The following is an 18,622-nucleotide window of genomic DNA, read 5'->3' as shown; positions in this document are numbered from 1 at the left end:
CCAGGGTCATTTCTCAAATGAGAGATCAAAGAACAGGAAAATAATTCTGCTTCCTAAAGACTGCAGAAAAAGAACATACGGTAGAAATTAAGCTTAATCACACATGTCCTTCAAATATAAAAAAATAAAGAAGGGCGCCTGGGTGGCTCAGTCGTTAAGCGTCTGCCTTCGGCTCAGGTCATGATCCCAGGGTCCTGGGATCGAGCCCCACATCGCGCTCCCTGCTCTGCGGGAAGCCTGCTTCTCCCTCTCCCACTCCCCCTGCTTGTGTTCCTGCTCTCGCTATGTCTCTCTCTGTCAAATAAATAAATAAAATCTTTTAAAAAAATAAATAAAAATAAAAATAAAGAAAAAAAACCCCACAGCTTATAGGTGACACTATGCCAAGACTGCTCAAATGTAAGTTTTAAAAAAAGAAACCAATTAATAAAATTTTATTCCAAAATATTTCCTATTTTTCAGGGCTCAAATGTACTATTCAAGTCACATATCACTTCTGAAAAGTCTATATAAAATCAAGGAAAAGAAATTATAACCTTAACTATTAATAAAATACTCACTGTTAGTTCATCTTCATCAGAATTGAAGAGATTATCAAGGTCAGTATAAGAGACAGCCAGGTCTGAGTCATAAATCAAACTGGTTGATGGAGGACGGGCATGACTAGTAGGGCGTGGAGCATCTATATATGTCAATCAGAGTCAATCAGAAAAACAAAATAAAAGATTCTACTACTGACCAAATAAGTATTATTCTAGTTATTTAAACTAGATATCTAACTTTAAACTTATAAGAGTATTTTGCAATAAGAAACTATGATTTGCTTAAAATCTAAAAATTTTTTTCATAGAAATAAAGTTGCAAATAAACAGTAGTAATTTCTCCAGGAAGCTCACCAAAAGCTATGTAATCCATAACATGGCTAAGTACTCTGATTTTATATATCAAATAAAAAGACATACATTCTTAGGACAACAGTACACACACACACACATTTTTATTTTTCTATCTTCCTGAAATGTAAAACAAGCATCGTATGAGGACTAGGTGCTCTGGCTCTTGAGTCAGATGGATTATTAGTAATCTGAATTCCCAACTCTAACACTAATAGAATGACCCTGAGCAAGTTACTTAACCTCTCTGTACCTTAGTAATGGCAAGAATTAAACACGAAAGGACGTAGCTAAAGCACTTTGTACAGTGCTAGGTACTTAAGTACTCAATAAATATTACCTTTTGGTTAAGGTACTTAAGTACTCAATAAATATTACCTTTTGGTTAAGATTCATTTTAGTTCTAGAATTTTACTTTCCTTTTTCTCCCCCCCCCAATTATAGTGGAAAAAATACATGATTACTTAAAAAAAAATAAAAACACCAATGGAAGTTAAAACTCCTCTTACATTCCCACACAAAAAAACCAAATTTGCAGTTTGGTATATAACCTTCTAAAGCATCCTTGGAATATCAAGTGACTTGAAATAGTCCTCATTTTCAGAAAGATAAAAGCCACTTTCCAAGTGCCTCTGTATGTCCGTTCTAAAAATTCACTGGAGCACTAATTCTGAAATTTGGTGTAAAAAAAAATCATCTAGGGTACTTATTAAAAACCAAGATCTCCAAGCTCCACCTCAAAAGATGCTCCAGAATGTGGTACGTGGTCTGTATTTTGAGAAAGCACAAAATAGCGATTATACATTCTCTATATCCTAGGGTAGGTGAACAGCCCAAAGAACCCAAACTGTTAACTTACCAAGCTACTCAAAATTATCAACTGATTTTGCTTCATTAAAGACCATTTCTTCCTTATTCTTGTTTTTGGTTGCACAGAGCCTGACCCTCTCTATCCCAAATATTAAAACAAAACTTTGTCCCTAAACAAACACCTACAGAAGGACAACTTCCTTTGCCTTCATCAAAAGTTAAATAGATTTTGTTAAAGAAATAATGTGTTGTGTCCGTCTATTCCAAGCACAACAAGCACTAGTCAGATACTTTACTTTCAAAGTGGAGCCTTGGCCTCAGTGGCAAGAACTGTGTCTACATATAATACCTACTTGATAAATATTTGTTAAATTAATAATTTCAGCAACCGTTCTTCTAATTTGAGTGAGAGAGAAAAGGACAACAAAATTATAGTTAAGCCTAATTTATAAGTTTTCAGATCTGAGAGGGACCTTAAGTGATGATCTTTTTAAATCTCATTTTATAGATAAGAACTATTTTTATTTGTGAGAAAGTAAAGTTCCAACAATTGAAAACAGAATTTCTATCACCTCAACTGCTTCTCCCAGTACAAAATAAACAATAAATCTATCATTTTAAGATAGGTACCTCTCCATGAAACATATGAATTATGCAAAAAGGAACACTGTAAGTCCAGTAATATCAAATTAGCTTGTAGTAATAATCCTTCAATGCCATTATTTTTATTAGGAAATAGAAGTTTTACCTTGCTTGATAGAGGGACTAAATAATGACATAGCATCTTCCTCATGTGATAACACTGTTACACTAGATGGCCCATCTTCTACCTGCAAACAGTATTACATATTAGATTGAAATATATAATTTAAAATAACAAAATCTTCCAACTATTGAGTAACTACGTGTCAAGCATACTGCAGTGTTCTACAGACATACTAATTTCCACAACTAACCTATATAATAAGTAAGTACTATGCTCAACTTATAGACAAAAAATAGTGTTAAAGATAACCCAGGAAATATATCTGATAAATAAATAGTGGAGCTGGGATTCCAACAAAAATCTGTCAATTTCCAAAGTCCATGTTCTTTCTACAGTACCTATAGCCTTCCCAGCTACTACTGTTTTCATATTTACAAAAGGACAAAACTTCAAGTACCGGGCACGGAGTAAGGCTAAAAATTTTGTGAAATGAATTCTCTGTATTAAACTTATTATTGGGTTCTTTTCACAATTTTATAGCTTTTAAATTTCTATATATTGTATTTAAGGCAAAATTCTTATCTAACAGAGTTACCTTGTGCTTAATAGATCCTCTGATTTTTAAAATTTTAATAAATATTTCTATATCCTATGCTAAGTATATTACTTCAAGGGACACTATAAGTTCTTAACTCACATTTAAAAATATCGTATATTTTGTAAACTAAGCATTGTGTATTTTATTGTATTTTTGAAAACTGGCAATTCACCTATAACATATTTTAACTCAGTATCAAAATAGTTTATCTAACTAAATGTAAACAATAAAAAAATCTTTTCTTTATGAGAGACCAGCTATAAAGGCCACACAGCTCTTAAATTTTGTATAATGTGCCTGATTCACCTATTAAAAAAAAAAAAAATGTTTTCCTGGGGCATGTGGGTGGCTCAGTCAGTTAAGTGTCCCAACTCTTGATTTTGACTCAGGTCATGATATCAGGGTCATGAGCTTGAGCCCCATGTTGGGCTCTGTGCTGGGCGTGGAGCCTGCTTAAGATTCTCTTTCCGGGCGCCTGTGTGGCTCAGTTGGTTAAGCGTCTCTGCCTTCAGCTCAGGTCATGATCTCAGGGTCCTGGGATCGAGCCCCCCATCAGGTTTCCCTGCTCATCAGGGAGTCTGCTTCTTCCTCTCCCTCTGCCCCTCCCTCCCTGCTCCTGCTCTGATAAATAAAATCTTAAAAAAAAAAAAAAAAGATTCTGTCTCTGCCCTCCCCCCACCCGGGTCCTTCTTGCTCTATCTCTTTAAAAAAAAAAGTTTTCCTAAGTTACAATGATAAATTTTTTTTTTTAATCTGTTCTATTTTAAAAGAAAACAATGAGAAGTGTGGTACCTATATGCAGTGTTACAAATCATCAGTCACCCTTTGGTGTACTTTGATTTCTTTTACTCACCTTATGTTTTTTTACAGCTTCTCTCTCACTATTTTGTCTGTCTTTCTTATCAGGAAAAAGGAATTCCTCATCTCCTTCAACAAATGCATATGGATCGATTTTAGATTCTTGCTCTGCATCAGATGCTATTGCTGAAAGATACTGATTTTTAATTTGATATTGCTGTACTAATTCATCAGAAACTTTTAAAGGTTTCTTACATTGCACCATTAACCTGCATAAAAAAACAAAATTAGAAAATTAATTATATTTATTTTCCATAAAAGCAGAAAAAAATTCCAATATGACTTAAGAATCATGAAGTTTTCAGGATTATTTAGAGATGATCCAACCTGCAATCCTTCATTTTATAAATGAAGAAATCTAAGCATAGAAAGATTATATGATTAAACCTTCAAATTTAGCAATAGAGAAATGAAGCTAAAATCTAAGCCTCCTCTCTATATGTTCTTTCCACCAAAATACACTGTCTTTTGGTAGTCCACTCTGTTCCCAGATCCTCAAATGCATTAACTTGTCCAAATCCATTCACTGAAAGGGACTGGACTGCTCCAGGACAGGAACTCTCAGAATGTGGACTAACTATATGGTGAGACAAGACAAGTTTTATACAATTTATACATTTATACAATGAAAGTGATTATCCTTTTCCCACTGCATTAGTGGATAAAGTTATAAAATTTTAAAGACCTGATCTGTTTCACAAAAATAACATTATAACTATTATTAATTCTGACAAGAGGTTTTATAATGGCAAGTTTCAGTGCAAGTACCTTAGAGGCTTCTTTTGATCACTTTGGAAAAATCTATTTTTATATTATTAGCCTTATGGTTTCACATGGTGACTAATAAACATACTTTTTTTGTATTCTCCTAAAATAACCAATAAAATGACAAAGGACAACAGAATAAGAGAGGAAACAACAGTGAAGTTGGAAAGACAAACTAGTAGAAACTGACAGACCAGAGAAAGTTGAAATCTAAGGTTAAGAGAAAGAAGACACAACAAGCTGATCTGTACCACCAGAATCCTGGAAAGCATCAGGACTTTTCTATCTCTGAAGACCAGGTTGCTTGGTGAGTGTGAATACTGAATGATTTGATTTTGGTTTGTATAAGACACTTTTTGACTCCCAAATTCATGTTCTCTGTGGTTTGTAAAGCTGAGTTTCCCATGCTGCCAGAAAGCAGCAGCTAGGCTTCTAGTCAGACCATGATCAAAATCCTGCAAGGACTATTTAATTCTGAATAGAAACTAAAGTCCTTGTAATAGCCTACCAAAGCTTTCCATATCTTTCTTTTCTTTTCCTCTCCAACTTCATCTTCTGTTATTCTACTCCTTCCTCTCTCACTCTGCTTCCAAGAACTTTCTTGATGTTCCTCAAATAGGCCAGATATACTGCTGGCTGTTCCCTTTGTTTGGAGCACTCTTTCTTGAAATAGCATGGCCATCTCCCTCACTTCTAAAAGTTTTTGTTTAAATGTCACCTTATGTATGAATCCTTATTTAAAATTGCAAAATGCCCAACTGCCTCAACACTGAACCCCCTTGTCCCGCTCTGTTTTTCCATCCACAGCACTTATCTTTAAATATTCTTATATAACTTGCTTATGTTTATTGTTGACTGTCACTCTCATAGAATGTAAGCCCCTAAACGATGGGGATCTTGTCTTTGTTCACTGAATTATCCCAAATGCCTAGAACAGCACCTCGCACGTAAAAGTTACTACAAGTATTTCCTAAATGAATACGTCAAATCTAAAAGTCACATAGGATAGAGATGTTGTGGTTGCACTAATAATCCTAAAATACAGTACCTTGTACTTTTAAAATAAGCCATCTTTTATTCATCAGAAAGTGATACTGCTACCACTTATCTGTCCTACAATTTAGGACAAAAAATCCTAAGAGACGTTAAGATTTGGGAATGATGAAGGCATTTCCTAGCTCATAAAATCTTTGAATGAATGGGATAGATCTTTAAATCTATTCACCAATGCCCAGCACTAGAAGCACTCTATACTCTATAAACTAAGGTTGAAACAGAGGCCATCAAAAAGATAACTGATATTTTCTAAACCTATCAAATATCGTAAGTGCCATTTTTATTCCCAATATGCCCTAGATTTATCCCCAAAACTAAAATCCCAAGTCTATAAAAACGTTCTTCCATGAGAACATGGTGCTATCTAGTCAACAGGGATATGTTTTACAATTAATTGTTAAAATAGGGCGCCTGGGTGGCTCAGTCAGTTAAATGTCTGCCTTCAGCTCAGGCCATGATCCTGCGTCGGTCTCCCTGTTCAGTGGGGAGCCTGCTTCTCCCTCTCCCTCTGCCCGCACCCCTGCTCATGCTCTGTCTCTAAAAAACCCCACAATTGTTAGAATAGTTCTGTTCTATAAATGAACATTTATTTCTTAAGAGTAGCTTTATACCTTACCATGTTAGACCCTAAATAACTGTTTTTTGAACTACTAGATTCTAACATAAATACTTTGAAAACAGTTTTTCCATCTACTTTGACACAGATTTTCTTACTTAATACTTAAAAATTAATAAGATAAGAAATGAAGGGTATCTTCTCTTTGATGTGCAAATTATGCAGAAAAAAATGGCTTGCTAAGGTAATATATAGCAAAGGTAGGGCTAGACAGATTTTAAGTACGTGTATTCAAATAACTATTCATAGGGGAAAAGTGTAAGATCCCACTACCCCTCCCCACCACCAACCTGAAAGACACTACTACTCTGTGAAGGGCTGAATAAAACAACTCTGTTTTTCATATTAAGTTGTCCTCTGGCAGAAGCAGGAAAACTGCCACACTGTTTACATAGGTAGTTAAATTAGTGTGCAGTAACATTAAAAGGACCAATGCTACTGCACAGGGCTCTATGAAGAATAAAAATGAGTAAACCAAATGCAGTGCCTAAAGACAACTTGTTATTTTATTGAATGGTTCTCACAAACATTGGGATATGCAAAGAATTTAAATGTAGTTAATAATACCAAGAGTATCAAGTCACAACAAATTTTAAAATATAATTTACATTACACATCCTTCTATATTTAAAAATGGTAAGAATAGAAAAAATGGTGATTTTTAAAAGATGCCAGATTAAAAACTCAGTTATTTCATCACTATCCAATTATATAGTATACACATACTTTTGCGAAACAGGAATAACACTTCTCCTTTTCTAAAACAAACTCTCACATATGACCAAATGGTTAACGACAGAGATAGCTTCAATCAGATATAAAGCTAAATATACAGACCAACTAGAAGAGGATTAGGTACAGCCATGAACAGGAAGCTTTGCAAAGCCCAAAGCAAACTGAAATTACTTTTATATTATTCATTAATTGTACCTTTCCTTTTACTATGACAACAGTAACGTTCTATCCTAAAAATAATTATATATATATATATATATTTTTTAAAGATTTATTTATTTGAGAGAGAGAGAACGTCTGCGCACATAAGCAGGGGGAAGGGCAGAGGGAGACGAAGAGAATCTCAAGCAGACTCCCCATTGAGCATGGAGCCTGACGAGGGGTTTGATCTCACCACCAGAGAGATCATGACCTGAGCCGAAATCAAGAGTCGGGACACTTAACTGACTGAGCCACCCAGATGCCCCTCCTGAAATACAGTTGTAGAGAATTTAACATAGCTCAGAGTAGCACATGCTTTTAGGCCTTTATTCAATCAAAATTTTTCCAGACAAGATATGAAAATATTTTAGGATTGACAATTATAAAAGGAGATAAGCTATAGAAGGAGATGTTAAGGAATAAATGAATTCAATAAATATCAAAAATCCTCTATTTTCTTTAATGGTACCTTTTCTAATACCAGCTCCAATCTTCAGAATCAATCCTTAAATTGAGTCAAGCTTGCTGTCGAAAGTATAGCTTTATTGTAGTAAGACACCAAATAAGATTTACTTAAAAAGATTTAGAATACAGTAAATCAAAGGTTTATTTCATCATAGACTTCTATGAAACAAAACAATTAGAAACTAACTTTTAGAGGGCAAATAACATTCTATAAACTATTTAACATATACAATAAAAATTGGGTATATCACTAATACAACATAGGAGCTAGTTCTATTGATGAATGGTATGGTTAAAATATCCTGATGTATGTAGCCTTACTACCAAACAAGACATGATACAAATATGCTCAAGTATAGTTCTTCCTTTCTTAGGGTTTAGAAATGTTTCCCTCTGAATCAGAATAGAAGACTATTTTAAGCAATCACAAATACTACTAGAACTAAGTGCTAAACACTTGAAAAATGATATTAAAAACTGTAATGTTTCTTTGCAGAAACTTTGCTATCTTTAACTTATAAGGTCTTAAAAGCCACTATTCTAAAATAGATGCTACCATTAACTAATAGAGAAACTAAAAATAACTAGAAGCAAAAAGAGGATAGCCACAGATGTGTATATCGTGTGTGTAGGCTATGCTATGTGCCACCCCAACCTCTCTCTCTCTCCTTGAACAAATTCTAAGAAATTAAAAAAGGAATTTTGCTTTAAAATAGTTGCTAAAAAATCTGGCATCAACTGCTGCACACTGACAGAGTTTAAGAATAGGGAAGGTGCTAGAAATGATGAATCCTATTACTCTGTACTAGTCAGGCAGCCAACACCACCTAACATTAATTAGAAAAGCCAAGAGTATTGCTTTCTTTTGTTTTTCCACCTATTATGGAAGCACAGTGCCACCCTTTAACAGCAATCAATGGAAAAATTTATACGAAAGGGAAACAGTTTTCACTTAACATAAATAAAACAAACCTCCAAATTTCTCCATCACTTTCTAAAAAGACACACACCTGTAAAAGTAAATTTTTATTTAAAAAATGTTTCTTTTTAAATTTCTACTTATACATTCTTGCCTCTCTTTGCCTCTGTATTACTCCAACTGGGTTAATGTAAGTTTTCTCCTAAGCTTTAGACACTTGACAACTGCCTGACTGCATCTTTAAGCAGGCTCCTAAAATGAATTCACAAATTTACAACATATATGTATTACAAGCACATAGTTAGAAGTCATATTGTACACTAAGGCATAACTGAGACATATAAATTTCTCAATCCCTCTCCTTCAAGATAACAAGGGATTAACAGTTTCTTTCACTTTAAAAAAAACTATAAAATTAAGCTTAAGATCTAGTCTAAAGTAAGTAAAAAAAGTAGAAAAGAAGCATTCAAATCTGTTTCTCCTCCTCTTTCCCTCATAATTAAATATGCTGGTCTCTAACTCTTCTATTACTCCCCTACTTTAATATTCAATGGGCTGTAAAGTTCTTCAGTCTACTCTATATCCACAAAATCCATACGTCCCTAATGATCTCTTTTTAATTTTCCTTGGGCCCTCAATTACCTTATATCTGAGCTATTCAAGATGTCCAAACTGATGTCCTTTCATACATATATATCTCTTCGTTTAAACAATCTTTCAATAATGCTACTTGGTTAATATTTCTAAAATCCTTTTTTTCCAAAACCCTGTTATTTTTTCTACCTCAAAAAAAGCTTCCTACAGTGCCCCTATCATCTCAAGGATAATACATTAATACATAAGCTTATAAACAATATTTTGCTATTCCATTATATAGCCCTACCCCACATTTCATGTCTCCTTTCTTATCATGACATACCAAACTAGTAAGCAACACCAGATAATCTATCCATACCAAACTACATAAAGCTTCTGGATTTCATGAACGGAATTAAATTATTCTTTATTCTGGTTCTCCATCCCTAATATATTTTATGTATACTTCTATCAGAGAATTTAGTGTTATTTTCCATTAGATTACAATTTCATTTAGGGCCAGGACTAAATTTATTTTATACTCTGACAGTGCCTTACAGCATCTTGCATATTAGAGAAACTTCAGTTTTATTCAAACTGATAAAATATATCTTTGAGGAACATGAATTTAAAAAGGGTGAAAAGAGGGGCGCCTGGGTGGCTCAGTCGTTAAGCGTCTGCCTTCGGCTCAGGTCATGATCCCAGGGTCCTGGGATCGAGCCCCGCATCGGGCTCCCTGCTTATGCGGGAAGCCTGCTTCTCCCTCTCCCACTCCCCCTGCTTGTGTTCCCTCTCTCGCTGTATCTCTCTCTGTCAAATAAATAAAATCTTTAAAAAAAAAAAAAATTAAAAAAATAAAAAGGGTGAAAAGAATACAGGAGTTACAACAGCCACCTAATTAACTGCCATATATTTAAAGACACTTTCAAAACTTAAGAGTATGGAAAAAGATTAGAAATTTACAATGTCTAATAAGAATTCAGAAATTTATTTATATAAAAAAATCTAGGCTTCTGAATGGATTACTCGGACTAGAAAAGATCATATCTTTAAAGCTATACAATGCTTATATAAAAAATTTAAGGTTAAATGCCACTGAGAGAATATTAATTAATAGAACTTATTTTAATGGCAGGGGTATCATCTGACTGATGATCCTCATGACATCCTATCTCAAGTAACATTAATAGCAGGACCAGAATCACTAAGTTATCCAAACAAGATCCTTTAAACATATGAAACAAAACAAAACTTCTGCTTTAGCACAATGCAAACACTAAAGCCAATGCCAGGTATTTTACTGGATAATAAAATAGTATGGGGAATGGGGAATCTCCCTAGTAAAACTAATCAGTAAACAGGTTTGGCCTATCTAATTTAATAATTTATTCTAGAGCTCAAATTTCTGTTAAAAATGATTCATGATATTAAAGCACTTCAACACTATTACCATTTGGGCTTTATTGTACTATATATATATGGTAGGATACTTAGCAGCATCCCTCCAAATAGCAGCACACCCCATGTTGTGACAATCTAAACTGTTTCTAACACTGCCTAATGTCACCTGAAGGTAAGTGGGGAAAAAAGAAACTGCCCCAATTGAGAAACTACAGCCACAGAACAGTTAACTACAAAAGGAAAGAATAAAACCAAAAACTTGTAACCTATCAAGTATAGAACTATATTCCATAAATGTTTTAGTTCATATTTCAAGCAGCTAAGCTGAGGGTTGACTTTTTTTGTGTTATTTTTCATAGTCTAATCTACTATAATAATAAAAAGGATTCATCTAAAAATAAATTGTGACACAATACACATTTTCGTAACTAATAAAACCAAAACAATACTCACATGAGACACAGAATTAAAAAAAACAATCCTTTTATTCAGTCTTTTCCTTTCTTTTTATGAAGCAGGAAAAATGGTGACCAGGAACAGATAGAAGCATGTTATTTCCTTAATTTACATAATCATGACCCAGCACCATTCTACTCTGCATGCTACCTTTCTACATTATGCTTCTTCCTTCTCATTCTTATTCAGTGAGAAAAATGTCAAATAATTTCAGAATGGATTCTAACATTAAACTGTATTAACTTCTAAGAGACCTTCATTTCATTTCACTTACAGATGTTCATGCACACAAACAGCTAATACACTTATTTAAAGTTATGGCTAGGACTCTTAGATCTTATGAATATGATGTGCCCATAAAAACTCACCCTTTAAGTTTATAAAACTAAAAATATTCATAATGCTACATTTTATATACATTAAATAAGCAAATATAATCTAGAAAAAAACAAGTTCTAAAATCATAAAGTAATCCTAGGGCCATATTGTTGTTTCATTTATTCAAACATCTGCTCAATGTCTGCTGTGGACCTAAAATTGTTCTAGGGGTGTGTGTGTGTCTGTGTGTGTATGCTGGAGGAACACAGCAGTAAACAAGACAGAGTCCTTGCCCTCATACAGCTTACATTTTAATTGGGAAAAGATCATTAACAAATACATAATGTAATTTCAGGTGATATATATAAAGAAAAAATGAAAGCAGTGTACAAGATAGGCAGTGATTCAGGAAGTGAAGAAAAGCCATAGTTTAGATAAAATGGTCAGGAAATACTTCCTGAGAAGGTAACTTTTCAACAGGGCTAAATAAGAAGGGGTGAGCTGTTTCCCCATCTGTAATACAATTCTAAAGGTCATTAGGAATGAGGTTGGCTTTCTGAAGGAAGAGCAAGAAAGCTGATGTCATGAAATCAGGAAGCAAATAGGAGAGGAGTAAATAAGAGTGAAGAACTAGCTAGGCAGGAACTGGGTAGAACCTTACAGATGAGGAAAAAGTTTGGGTTTTATTCTAAATGTAAAGGGAAACTACTCAAGGGTTTTAAAAGGAAATGAGTAACGTAACATTTAACTTATGATGATCATTCTACTGTGTATAGAATATATGTAGAGAAGTCCAGAAACAGAAAGACCAACAGTAGTTTCAGACAAAAGTTGAGAAATTTTATATTACATCCAGCACAAATAACATTAAGATCTTTTGAGATTTGTTTCCAAGGCATCATTTGCTTTCAAGAGACCTCCTAACTATTAAATAATCTAGTTTTCTTCCATGATCATAAGGGTATCCTAAAGTCCCTAAATTTCAAATCCAGATTAATTTCAATTAAAAAAAAATACTAGAATACTTTAAAGATTCAAAGAGCTAGATAAGGCACACAGGTTTACTAAAATAATAAAGAATATTAAAAGAGAATAAACAGTAAGGAAAATGGGAGAGGCTACAAATGGGCCAGACATTTTACTTAGTCTCAGGGAAGCTCAAAATCAATGAAACACAGCAGAGAAAGGTCATGGCCTAGAATATGCAAGAGGGGGCTATAGGCAACCTACATAAACAACAGGAGAGCTAACTCTCAAAAAAATCAGAGGAAATTTGGACCTGTATCTCCACACAGAATTGAAAAATAAGAGCTGAAAATGGAGGAATAAGAAGAGTTCCTTCTCTAAGAAAATGAATAAGCTACCTGGTAAAGACCCAATTATCTGACATCCTCTTCATTCTGGAATTTAGGTACCAGGCCTCCCCTCCAAATCATCCCCAACAAGGTTATCATAAAGCAGTGTACGGAATTAATACACAGTATATACTAAATTATTTACTGAATGAGTAGGGACCGCCAATCAGCTCCCCTATTCCTTCATTCTAAAATGTGTATGAAGAGGGGCACATAGGTGGCTGAGCCAGTTAAGTGACTGATTCTTGATTTCAGCTCAGGTCATGATGTCAGGATTGTGAGATTGAGCTCCACACTGCCCCCCTCCCCCGGCCCCACACTGGGCTTGGGTTCCGTGCTGGGCATGGAACCTGCTTAAGATTCTCTCTCTTCCTCTCCCCCTCCCCCTCTTTCTCAAAAAAAAATTGTATGAAGAAATAATTATAAAAAAGTGATAAAAGCAGCACAGTAAAAAGATGAAAATAAAGTAATTCTAAAGAAAAAAATTATAGAACATTAAACAAGGGGATGATATTTTTTAAAAAGTTTAGAAATAAGAAAACATGAGCAACAAATATTAAGACTTCAAGAAAGGGTTAGAAGAAATTGAGGAATCCCCTGAGAATACAAAGGAAAAAAAATAGATGGAAAATGAGAGAAAATACAGAAATTCAACATATGAATTACAGAGGTTCCACAGAGAATGGAGGAAAAAAGCAGATATTATCCAAAAAGAGAACTTCCCAGTAGCAGGACAAAAAAAGACTTCAAACTGAACCAGCCCACCGCAAATGCCCAATACAAAGAATGAACAAAAGATCACTACACCTGTACATATTCTTGTGAAATTTTAAAATTCTAAACTAAAGAGAAGACCCTAAATATTTTTGCTGACAGCAGACTAATAGAGAAGAAATATAATCTTTGCACACTACTTGGTCTTGCACTGGTAAGAAGACAGACAGTTTTAATGAATATAATGGTGTTTTGTTCGTTGATTTTCACCTTTTAGAAAAATCTATAGATAAAAATGCAAAAGACTTATGGGACAGAACATAAATTTAATCAGAATAACATAGTAAAGGGAGACCCAAAAAATCTTCCCACCCAAAGTATGTCACACATAAAGTGGACAAAGGCAATCCATAGAATGGAGGAAGATACCTGTAACACATGTAACTAATATAAGATTAAGAGCCAGAACATGCAAAGAATTGGGGGGGAAAAGGGAAAGAAAAATAGACTAAAAAATATGATATACAGACAGTTCACAAAAGAGGAAATCTTAATGTCCAATGAACATTTTAAATGATGCTTAATCTTGCTAGGAATCTGGAAAACACGTATTAAGACAATAAGATGCCATTCTGTATATAGAAGATTAGCCAAATTAAAAGTCTCATAATACCAAACACTGAGGAAACTACCATTCTCATACTCTGCTGGTTGACGAGGGTGTAAACCGGTACAGGTGGAGAGCCAACCTGGCAACGACCCTTAATGCAGAATATGGACATACCCCAAGGCCCAGCAATTCCGTTTTTAAACATATTCCCTAGAGAAATCTTAAACAAATACACAAGGACATGTGTACAAAAAAGTTCACTGCTACATCCTATGTAACTGGGAAAAAACTGAAAATAACCAACATGTCCATCTTTAAGAAAGTAGATAAATTACGTATTATTCATAACAAAGAAACACTATAAAGCAATTAAAATGAATTAACTAGAGCAAAACGTATAAAAACATGTATAGAACACCAAATTTAGGACAGAGAAAGGAAAAATGGAAGAAAAACAGTACACAGGAGTTCTAATTATATGCAAAATCCTTAAGTTGGTTGATGGACAAGTGATACTATTTTCTCCACTTTTTTGTGACTAGTATTTCAAAATAAAGAGGTTCCCTGAGGAAAAAACACAGTAAAGAAGTTATGTAAAACTAATATTTATATTTATATTTATAAATATAGGTATTTTATTTATAATAATATATTATATATAATAATATATTAATAATAATATAATGATAAAATCCTACCCTGAAACCAATTCTGGAGTCCTAGTATCAAGAACTTACATCATTTCTACCCTTAAATTATAAATAGTGACTATTAAAAAAATACATACTCTGTAACTGATGTTACACTTTCCTGTCCAAAAGGTCCAACTGGATCATCCTTGAATTTATCACTTGGAAGCTGAGGTGGTAAAAACTCTACATCTTTTTTCTTTGGGACCTTGTAATACTTCCAGGCTATATTAGCTTCATCTTCTTCCAAGTTTACTGCTGTACCAACATACATTGTAGGTTCTACAGCTTCCTGGAATTGAGCTGGGAAAGACTGGGATAAACCGTCTATCCTATCTTCCATTGGTTTAGAAGGAACCAAGGGATCTGGTGTTGGCATTTGATAAAAATGTTGACTTTGAGGAGTTGAAGGTGTTTTAGTCACTCCCTCATCAACCACGTCACATGGGTGAGGACTAAGTGGAGGTGGTTGAGGTGAATTTGCCATTTCGGTGCCATGCATCTGAGGAGTCTTTGCTACATCATTAGTTCGGATGTTTGAAAATCTCACTTGACTATCTGGAGCAGAAATCACAAGTCTTTGGCTAGCTGAATCTGTATCCATGCCAACATCATCACTAACAGATATACGATGGTGAAAAGGAGTCAAGGGGCGTTTCTGTGGTTTTTCACTCTTTTCTTGTTTTTCATTGGTCTTGTGCTTAGGAAGTACTTGTTGTTGCTGACTTAAAGATGGTGCCTGTCCTTGTTGCCCAGGATTTCTCGGTTTGAGATTTTTGTGCCTAAAAAGTTAAAAGAAAGGTTTAACTTTTATCATATTGCTATTACATCAAAGTACACAAGTTAACACTATTAGACAGTCATATATTTGTTCTTTTACATATAAATCTACAAGTAAATGATTTGAATTTACAGGGAAAAAATACTTTGTTCAGCAACCTGAAGCTAAGAACTGCAGAAAGATTCGTAAGAGCCAATTATCTTCTCATTTAATAGCTATGTGACTAGATAACCAAAGATGATTTCCTTACGTAACCTAAATATTTTAGTATCTGAATAGAGATAAAATTCTAGTTATTTTAAGATAAAAAAAGTATAGAAAGATCTGAAATTCATTTATGAATGTACCTGATATTTCAGAATAATTGTTATAAATCAATGGCTTGGCTGAGCTCACAATCATCATCTACAATCCTACAGTAGCCAGCCAAAAAACTTACTCTACAGAAACAGAGTTAAATCATTCTGGATAGCACTGCAACTGTCTGATGGACCCACACAGGATCCCACCTTCCTTCTCCCAAGGCTTACCACTACAGAAAGAGAATCAGCTAACTAGAAAAGAAAATGCCTAAAAGAATTATTTTCCTCATAATGTGAAGCAATTCTGAAACTGAAAAACTTAAAACTATATACCTAAAAACCTAGTAATTTTGTTCAGAGTTTAAGATTTCTTTAAGTGTAGTAAAAATACTGTGCACCTTGAGATTTCTAAACTCAACTGACAGTGATGTATATTAACATATTTTTTTTTTAAAGATTTTATTTATTTGATAGAGAGAGACACAGCGAGAGAGGGAACACAAGCAGGAGGAGTGGGAAGAGGGAGAAGCAGGCTTCCCACTGAGCAGGGAGCCCGATGAGGGGCTCGATCCCAGGACCCCGGGACCATGACCTGAGCCGAAGGCAGACGCTTAACCGACTGAGCCACCCAGGCGCCCCTTAACATATTTTTTTAACTAAGAAACTAGGCAAAAAATGTGGAGGAATACGAAGTAAAAGCATTCAGTATTCATTAGTTTTTTAAGTTTTAAAACTTACTTTATTAATGGTTTTGTTATATCAGAGATAACCAAAAAGAGTATGAAAAAGCAACTGTAGGTACTTTTTTGAAGAACCCTCTCTATTCAGGGAATATGCTGAACATCCTTCTGTACAGAGTCTAGGACATATTATATGCACAGAGGAAAAAAGCATGGAAGTTATCAAAGAAAACTGGAATTATGTCAAAAAGACACAGGAAAAATCCACCATTAACCTGGGAACAAAATCAAAGACATTATAAGAAAAGGAAATCATAGAACAATATCCCTCAAGAATATAGATGTAAATCATTAACAAGATATTAGCAATCCAATAATATATAAAAGGATAATACATTATGACCAAATAGTATCTGTCCCAGGCATATAAGGTATAACATTCAACAAAAACATTATTCATCACGTTAACAGAATAATAGAGAAAACCATATAGTTATCTTCATAAGTACAGAAAAACATATGGCAAAATTCAACACATAATTCATTATAAAAAGACTCAAAATGCAGACTAAAACTTAATCTGATAAAGGACATCTATGAAAAACAACTAATGATACTTAATGATAAAAGACTGAATAATTTATCCCTAAAACTGGGAACAAAGTAAAAATACTAACTCAACATTTCTATTCAATAACTGTATTGAAAGTTTTAGTTTATGTAATAAGAAAAAGAAAGATTTCAAAGAAAGAAGAAAAACTGTATTTATAGTAAACATGGTAAACTTTACAATGAGGGGTCAGGCTGATCATCACCTTCTCAATCTTAACCAATAATTAAAAGTGGAACAACCAGACCTTTGTTTTCTGATGTGACACAATACAAAGCAACACAGCACCACCTATGAAGTATTCGCCTCAAAAATACTGAACCTGAGGGGTGCCTTGGTGGCTCAGTCGGTTGAGTATCTGACTCCTGATTTCAGCTCAGGTCATGATCTCAGGGTCCTCAGACTGAGCCCTGTGTCAGGCTCTGTGTGCTGGGCGTGGAGCCCACTTAAGATTCTCTCTCTCCCTCCCCCCACCCCTGCCACGGCTCACGCGTGTGCTCTCTCTCTCAAAAATAAAATTAAAAAATAAAATTAAAAAATTTTTAAAAATTGAACATGAATGCATTAAGCCTCTAGATCAGCACTGTCCAACAAAACTTTCTGTAATGACGGAAATGTTCTATAAGTGGCTACTGAGGACCTGATATGTGGCTAGTTCAACTGAGAAACTGAATTTTTAAGTGTATTTAAATCCAAATACTTTAAATAGCCACTAGTGGTTACTAACATAGATAGGACTGGACAGCACAGCTCTAGAACTAACTTCTATTTACAGAAATGCAACGGATAAAGGAAGAAATTAAATGGCACTAAAAGAACAAGTTACAATATATGACAAATTGAGAAATCCAGAATGAGGAACATTCCACAGGATAACTGACATAGCTTCTCCAACCAAGTCAATGGCATAAAAATGGGGTAGGGGATTACAAGAGAGACCCAGAAGACTTAACAACCAAATGTATACGCCCTGTCTAGATCCTTGTCAAACAAACCAACTACAAAAAGACATTTCTGAGACAAATCTGTAGAGGATATGAGATGATACTAAGAAAATACTATTCTTTTTATTAGGTGTGATAATGGAATTATAGTTATGTAAGAAAATAAGAAAATATTAATAATTTATAAAAATTAAAATATTAGAGTTGCATACTGAAGGAGTGAAATAATACTTCAGATTTGCTTTAAAAATCTTCAGCAAGGTGTGCCTGGGTGGCGCAGTCAGTTAAGCACCTGCCTTTGGCTTAGGTCATGATCTCAGGGTCCTGGGATTGTGCCTGTTCAGCAGGGAGTCTGTTTCTCCCTCTCTCTCTGCCCCTCCCTCAAAATTTTATACGTGCTCTGTCTCTTGCCCTCTCAAATAGATAAATAAAATCTCTTAAAAAAAAAAAACACTTCAGCAAGAGTACAGCATAGGGGAATGCCGAAATAAAGTATTATATCTTCATAGTATTACGGAGTAGTATAAACTTAAAAGAAACACAGACCGGGGGGGGGGGGGGGGG

General features: G+C 34.4%; 1 protein-coding gene and 1 long non-coding RNA gene across 3 annotated transcripts in view; both read right to left on the bottom strand.

The window, feature by feature from the left end:
• MED13 (mediator complex subunit 13) overlaps positions 1-18,622 on the bottom strand; it is a 103,623-nt gene that overhangs the window by 40,806 nt on the left and 44,195 nt on the right. For both annotated transcript variants that reach the window (XM_081806020.1, XM_081806019.1), the window contains exons 9-12: positions 14,840-15,523; positions 3,861-4,074; positions 2,452-2,533; positions 561-682 (exon numbers count right to left, since the gene is read on the bottom strand). In XM_081806020.1, the coding sequence (XP_081662146.1) occupies positions 561-682; positions 2,452-2,533; positions 3,861-4,074; positions 14,840-15,523 (1,102 nt within the window). The remainder of the gene's footprint in view (positions 1-560; positions 683-2,451; positions 2,534-3,860; positions 4,075-14,839; positions 15,524-18,622) is intronic.
• Positions 8,617-14,827, bottom strand: LOC145717463 (uncharacterized). The gene is made up of 2 exons (XR_014140696.1): positions 9,971-14,827; positions 8,617-9,851 (listed from the first exon to the last, which is right to left on the bottom strand). It is a non-coding gene; the product is annotated as an uncharacterized LOC145717463 (long non-coding RNA).

The sequence above is a fragment of the Leptonychotes weddellii genome, chromosome 15, assembly GCF_054177405.1.
Source record: "Leptonychotes weddellii isolate Sample4059 chromosome 15, ASM5417740v2, whole genome shotgun sequence".
Classification (NCBI taxonomy): domain Eukaryota; kingdom Metazoa; phylum Chordata; class Mammalia; order Carnivora; family Phocidae; genus Leptonychotes; species Leptonychotes weddellii.
The sequence above is the reverse complement of the archived record's forward strand: the minus strand, read 5'-3'. Positions and strand labels throughout refer to the sequence as shown.